At 32.8% G+C, this 7,588-nt stretch overlaps 1 protein-coding gene across 1 annotated transcript; it reads left to right on the top strand.

Annotated features, from left to right (window-relative positions):
- Positions 1-4,153: 4,153 nt before the first annotated feature.
- On the top strand, positions 4,154-4,762 carry LOC115883739. The gene has a single exon (XM_030902148.1). It carries the CDS (start codon positions 4,154-4,156, stop codon positions 4,760-4,762), a length of 609 nt encoding a protein of 202 aa, XP_030758008.1.
- The last annotated feature ends 2,826 nt before the right edge of the window (positions 4,763-7,588 follow it).

A 7,588-nucleotide genomic window follows, 5' to 3' on the forward strand; every position in this document is an offset into this window, starting at 1 on the left:
TGTTCCTATGAAACCCCAACCAGGGCCCCTTGGAAAACCTTTTTGAGTCGATCCGAAGTCATGGGGTACGAAATGTCAATCCTAATGCCAGATCGTTTATCAGTTCTTTGAAGTCGCTAATAATAATTATTAGCGACGATTATAAAATGGTTTGTTAAGAAATTATTAATTATTAATAATTTCTTAACAAACCATTCAAAGTTAGCTAATTGAGAAAATGATAATTTACAAGCTCTAGATGACTTGAAGCACATGTTATCTTCTAAAACGTCATCATGTACACAGAACACTCAATTTCCAGAAATTTCAGTTCCTGACTATAAGCCGGAATACGAATCATTACTTAGAAGAGGAAAGTTTATATATATAGCAGGATTCGTTGATGGTACAAGTAAAATTGTACCATCAGTGCAAAAAAGACTTGGTTGGGGATGACAGGCGTGAAGCAGAATATTTTTGCAATTGAGGGTAGAGCATAATATTCTGCCAGCGCTTTGCTGGCACCTTCGATTGGGTAATTTAAATCTTTTTTTTTTCGGATAGGTATTTTTACATTACGAATTGTAATACCGCAAATATGCCATAAGGCTAATATAACAATGCTATTAAAAGCTATATTACAGAATGTATGTAAACAAGATATATTTATTTGCAACATAATTTACAAAAATAATTATCAATTATACAATAAAATTTCATTTATTTGTGGGGTTAAAAAATGTTAGGGGAAGGTTGCCAATATCGTACCGACTCCTAAATCGCGCGCGCGCGTACCTTTGAATTTTCTTCTCAATGGTGACTCTTAGCGCCATCTCGGTAATTGCCTTACAAACTACTTCGCCAACAACCAATAACAAAACAATAGTGCTCGCTTTGAAGTTAGCGTCAGTTGAAATACAGTAGAAAGAATATTTATATGTTTTTGGATGTTATTTTTCCACCTCAAATGTAAGTATCCTCATATTTTGCTATTAAGATATTAATAAACCGTTATATTTCGTTTAAAAAAAACATAGTTTTGGCTGTTTAAGAATATGCATGTTCGGTTTTTTCTCTTAAGGTTAAGATACAAATTTTAGGTTAGAAAAATAAATTTACCAGTTTCCTCTATATCGTACCGCTGCTATGATCCCTATTTTTCGAACTGTGTACCGCTGCTATGACTCCATTTTTCGAACATAAAAAAATATTATATTTTCAGATGGAACAAATATAGAAAAAAAAGACAATATTTCACATGGACAGAACGGGACATGCAGGCTGCCCTCACTGCTTTCCCAGAACAGGAACTCGGTTTCAACGAGTGTTGTCGTAGGTATAAAATCCAACCTTCCATTTAAACAAAAAAGTTAATGATGCCAAACAAAAGAAAGATAGCAGAGCTATTTTCGACGAAAAAGTTGAAGCCGATTTAAAAAAAAAACATATTATTGCAATGGAGGAACATCTGTTTGGATTATCATCAACTGGGGTTCGACAACTAGCACATGAGCTTGCAGCTAAAAATAAAATCAAACACAATTTTAACCACGCAACAAAAATGGCTGGCAAGAAATGGTATTATGGTTTTTTAAGAAGAAATCCTGACCTATCTTTGCGGAAGCCAGAAGCCACATCAATGAATCATCAATGAATCTAGAGTCAAGGGCTTCAACTGAAAAAATGTGTATGACTTTTTTGACCTGTATATATGGGACGTGGGCGAGTAAGTAAGTTTATTTACTTATTATTTTCAAGTGGAAGTCATTTTTGGATGTTTGACTTATTATTTTCAAGTGTACGTAAGTTGGGCTTGTGTTTTATGTTGTTTCTGCTTTGTTATATTAGTATTGAAATAAAGTTTCGTTATGTCGAGTAATAAATAGCAGCACTGACTTGGATTATAATCCCGTAAATGACAGCGCATCTGATGAAGAAGATGAATTTTCCTATAATTCAAGTGAAAGTGACGTGGAAGCTGAAAACGTCAGTTTTGAAGACTGGGTGTTAGTCCCACATCCAGAGGATGATAAACGGCTGACCGATGTGTTACAACCGACATCACAGTGGCTCTTGCATATGTTAAAGAGCGGCCATAAGTGATTTTGGGAAAATTAAGCTATATGGCATACTGTTAAACTTTTTGAATAGTAGTAGCATTGGTTTAAAAAAAAACAACAATTTTTTTTTAATAAAATTTGTAACCATGTTTTTTTTCTCTTAAACCCGTCACATTAATTGTCTTTTTCGCTTAGTGATAGCAAATAAGAATCTAAATATTCGTGGAGGCTTTAAAAACCCGAGATGATTATTATTTTTTACATTTTAAAGAAAAGGTTTTCTCTACTTTTGGACTATTACTAAGAAAGTTCTGAAATTATTATAATGTATTAATTTTTCATGTTTTTTTAAACGTCATTTTTATCCATATTTTTATAGTTTTCAAAATACCAAAAAAATACTATCGACGCTTATCGACGTTTCCTCTTATCGCAAATAATATTGTTTGAGGAATGTATTTGTTTATAAACAAAAAATGGTCTGCCGAATTCTGCCTATTCATGCAATATTTGAAATAGTCCGTGTTTCTCAATAGACCGCAACACAATTTTAAGTTACGTTTTTTCAGAAAAGACAATAGTCGAAAATGTTCACGGTATGCCACAAATCAAGATGTTTTTAATTGTCTCCTGATATCCTCTGACCCTTATTTGGCTGCATTTCGGCATATGTGGAAGAAAAGTGAATATTTAGAGCTGGATGATGAAGCCAAAGAACTCCTTTTATAGAACATATTATTGAGTTAGTTGAGAATATGTTTTCTTACATAAATATTATTTTCTACTTTTACGTTCAGAGTTGTAATGGTGGTTTAGTTTTTTTGTTTTGGAAAATATATATTTTTTTAATTTTATACTTCTGGTTTATTTTAGTATTGTTTAAAGTTTCTTTTAAGTATGGAAATCACTTGATTAACAACACACATTTAAGTTATAAATACTTCTTCGTCTGCACGTATATAGTTTTTGGATCCCATTGTTAAATTAGTATCTCGTTATTTTATTTTTTCACGGGGGAACTTGAATTTTTTTATTAAGAAAGGTCTAAACAAACAGCTAGTGATAAAAGAAATTATTTTTAAAGAATTTATAAACTTATCTCTTTCACCTTTCACTTGCTCACCCAATCCAAACATTTCCCGAAACCCACCCCCACGTTCACTCTTTAAAGGAGGGGGCGTGGGGCTGCTAATGTAAGAGAAACATTTTTTGGAGTTCAACAGAAATCATTACTAAGCGGTAAATCTACAGGTGTGTACCTTTACCGATATTATTAAGTGACACGCTTTACAAAAAAAATATTTTTGCCGTCATAATTAAACCGGCGTTTTGCTAAAATTCAATTAAAATTATAGAAAAATCTATAGATATTTTTCTTTTCGCCATAAATAAAGCAGCTGGGCTACAAATTACTGATTAAAGTATTTTTTTTCTATTTATGACCGCTATATCCCTATACCTCGATCCACTGTGCGACACTCCAGTATGAGCCGTAGTCCTGGAAGAAGTGACGTCTCCAGTAAAATGTTTCGAGACATTTGTTAGTGAAAAAATTGTTACTTTTTTATGCCAGTGGACTAATGAACCTGCGGCAAAATATTTTCTTGAAAATTTAAATAAAAATATGAAAGTACACGGCTTACGTTGGCGTGATGTGACAATTAGTGAAATGTACGCATTCATTGCTCTGGTACTTATGCAAGGCCTGATCCATTTATTTCACCTTAGTGATTACTGGAGGAAAGACTTTCTTTTGGCTGCGCCTCAGGTTTTTTCCGCCACCATAATGAGTAGGGATAGATTCTTATCTATCATGAAATTTTTACGCTTTTCTGATCCTAAAGCCGCCGACTCATCTAGACCCCTAACCCGATTGGCAATGTTCTTCGTTTTTATAAAAGAAAATTCGGTAATTGCGATTGATTCAGGTGAGACTTTAGCACTCGACGAATGCCTTTTGTTGTACAAGGTTAGATTACATTTCAAACAGTGTATATCAAATCCAAAAGATCAAGATTTGGGATCAAACTGTTTGTTCTGTGCCCTAGTGATCCCAAATTTAGAGGTTACACCTACAATTTTGCATGTACATTCAAGGAACTAATGCGTTTTCAATGTCTAAAAGAGTGGTTGTGTATATGCTGTCGAACTTACTTGACGAAGGTACGGAAGTGATATTGGATAATTGGTACGTGTCAGTTAGGTTAGTTGTATTCTTGTTGACACGAAATACTTATGTGACAGCTACAATAAGAACCAACCGAGGAGTGCCGTCTGAACTCACACACATTCAGTTGGAAAAAGAACAGTCGTGTTTTATCAGAAAGGGAGATGGACTGATTGTGCGTTATAAAGACAAAAAAGACATTTATGTGATAACATCTAAACTGACCGGTAATTTCGTCCAGAAAGACCAGTATTCCGTTGCCCATAAACGCATTGTAGTGATTGTAGTGTTGCAAAAGCCAAGTCATGTGGATCATTATAATTTAAATATGGGTGCCGTTAATGCAACGGATCAGGACCTGGAGTCATACAATGCAGCAAGGAAGACCTACGCTTGGTTCAAGAAAGTTGGGATCTACGTGTTACAAAGGGTGGTAACGCCTTATAAAAACGAGATGGAGGCCAGGAAATCTGCGATTGGCGAGAAGCAACAACAAAAAGTCAAAAGAAAAATAGGACAAACAGGAAAGGCCAGCAAGCCTGTAATAAGGATGTAACAGAAATAGACGAAGAAGAATGGTTGTGTTTCTTTTGTGGAGAGTGCAAAGTTGAAAATATGATAAAGTGTGATGTGTGTAATCTTTGTGTACATGAACTTTGTGCTATATTCAAAATTACATATCCTTTTTTTGTGACAAATGTATTTAGACTATTCCAAATGTTGTGTTCAAAGCTTGTTAATTATTTTATTCTGGTACAGAATAATCTTTAAATTATTTTTTGTGTTTTGAATTTTTTAAATATGTTTATATAAATATGTATAAGAAATAAATTTGTTTCCTATTATATCTACTATACTATTTTGTTTTTTTTTTGAATTACTTCAAAGATATGATTAGGCGTAAAGCTATTTCATTAAGTACGATTTAGGAAACCTAGCGGTACGACTTACTTTTTTAGAAAAATATTCCAGTGATAACCCATATGCACGTCCCTGGTGAATATGGCGACACTTTTTTAGCCTTAAAATATGTCGCAGTTATAGTAACTTTTACCCTCAAAATTTCATTCAAATCGCTAAAAGCACTTGGAAGGAAAGTATAATAAATCGAAAAAATATTAAGACTTTAACACCCTGTAGCTAGGAAACACAGCAGAATCGGACCTATGTTGATATGAAAGAAATCTTATTTTTACGTGATGGATCTCCCCACGAGAAATGGCACATGTTTTTTGAAACACCCTGCATAAATGAAAGTGTTTATTTTCCGTAAAAAGATTAAAACAACTTTCTTAGTGATTCTAAAGTCTACCCAGTGAGTCAAAGAAGATTTCGACATTAAAAAATGACAATTTACGTGTGCATTAAAATGACAAACAGAACTGCCGTTGTCATGTATGCTCTCACTGGATAGACTGTATAGTTCTTGTTGCGTATATTTTCCCGATATGAAAAGAATTGTAAAATTTCACTTAGTATAGAATCCAACGGAAACGAGATTTTTAGAAGCTCTCGTAAAAACTAATTTGTCTAACCAAACAAAAAACAATTGTATTTTAGTGGGTTTATCCCGCCCGTCGTCAATGAAGTAAATTAAAGAGAAAAATGTAAAAAAATATTTCGAAGTCAAAGCTTAGTAAGCTTGTAAGTACATTTCAAGTAATGAACCCGCCACAGAGGAAATGAGATTATTAAAAATATCTAAATCTCGCGTAGTACTTGCTCTATCAATTTTACTATTTTATCACTATTTTTTTTACTATATGTATGTATTTACACTATCAAAATAAACTCACTGTATATGACAAATAATCTTGCTTATTGATTGGTACTTTATTATACATTATTTTTTTACAATCAATCTATATTACTTGCATTACCAATAAAAAGTAAACGTATTGTTTCTTTTTCAGGAAATGCTGCCTTAGTGGATCTTTCACTGTCCGATCTTAAGAATAAGTTCATCTGTACAATTAAAGAAGAGGAAGATATGTTAAGACGATTGTCGACTTGGGCAATTCCTTTTAACTATCATAATATGATAGATGAACAGACAACGAAGTGTGCTGAATCTCTTAAAAACTACAGCCTAACGAAACTCTTATCTCCTTAAGAAACCTATACAAAAACAAAGATTTTCTAAACTATAAATTAAAAAAGCAATTATGTGAGGCTCTTGTATTATCACAGTCCAATTATTGTAATTTTGTTTACGGGCCTTGTCTCGATCAAAAATCTAAGAGACAGTTACAGAAAGTACAGAATTCATGTATTCGCTTAATATACGGATTGAGACCATGTTACATATAAACTAGATATGTTGAATTGGCTAAATATTGAAGACAGACAAAGTTACATTTTGCATGTTTTTTACACAGAATTTTGCGGAATGGTTTTCCTGAGTATTTAACTAATAAACTTAAATTTCGATACTCTAACTATGCTATAAGGCAGTGTAATAATATGGAAATTCCCAAACATCGCACGGCGCTATATCAGCGTTCTTTCTCCTACCTGGCAACCAAGATGTACAATTCCAACTTGAATCTATACTCCCTTGATTTAAAGACGTTCACTTTCAAAACAAAAATTAAAAACTTATATGTTGAGCGGATATAGAATTACACAATAATTTGATTTATTAATTTTTGTATCCTTTACGGAACAATTTTCATTTTTTACTGTTTTTGCTTTAACTTATTAAGTTGTTGATTTTTCCTTATCTAAAGTATATTGTTAATTTTCATTTTTCTTACTAATTCTTTTTTCTTTGAATGTTATTTTTTAAGAATGTATTATATTATTTACTTTTTTTATATGCTCGGTTAACTTAACAGCTCTGCTGAATTTCGCCGAGTAAAAAATAAAGACGTTATTTATTTATTATTTATTTATTTAACAGAACAATATGATCAAGAACAATATGTGGAACAGCCATCGACATCAACAGGCATATTCCATTCTGAAGTTAGATATCTAACACCAACCGAATTTAATACTCCACCAAAGAAGAGGCAGCATATATGGGATCTGATAAGGACAGTGAATGTTTAAATATGGAAACAACTGAGAGAGAATCACAATTAGCAGATACCCCTAGGAAAAGAGTACTACGACGAAAATTAATTTACGCTAAGCGACAATTGAATCGAGTTACGACAAGTTTAAGAACGAAGTCTTACTTGACATAGCCTAAAAAGCTCAAGCAATTGTCCCAATTTAGTAGGGCAATGGTCACTATGCAATATACCATAAGAAAAAAACAGCCTGGACCATTGAAGAAAAAAAAGTTTCTCTTGCTTTGTTTTATAAGTCTACAACTGCTTATAAATTCATGGGATCAAAAGGTTGTATATTGACGTACTCTTGATGTACTCAAGGC

This window comes from Sitophilus oryzae, unplaced genomic scaffold, assembly GCF_002938485.1.
Source record: "Sitophilus oryzae breed Bouriz unplaced genomic scaffold, Soryzae_2.0 scaffold_1977_pilon_pilon, whole genome shotgun sequence".
Taxonomy (NCBI): Eukaryota; Metazoa; Arthropoda; class Insecta; order Coleoptera; family Curculionidae; genus Sitophilus; species Sitophilus oryzae.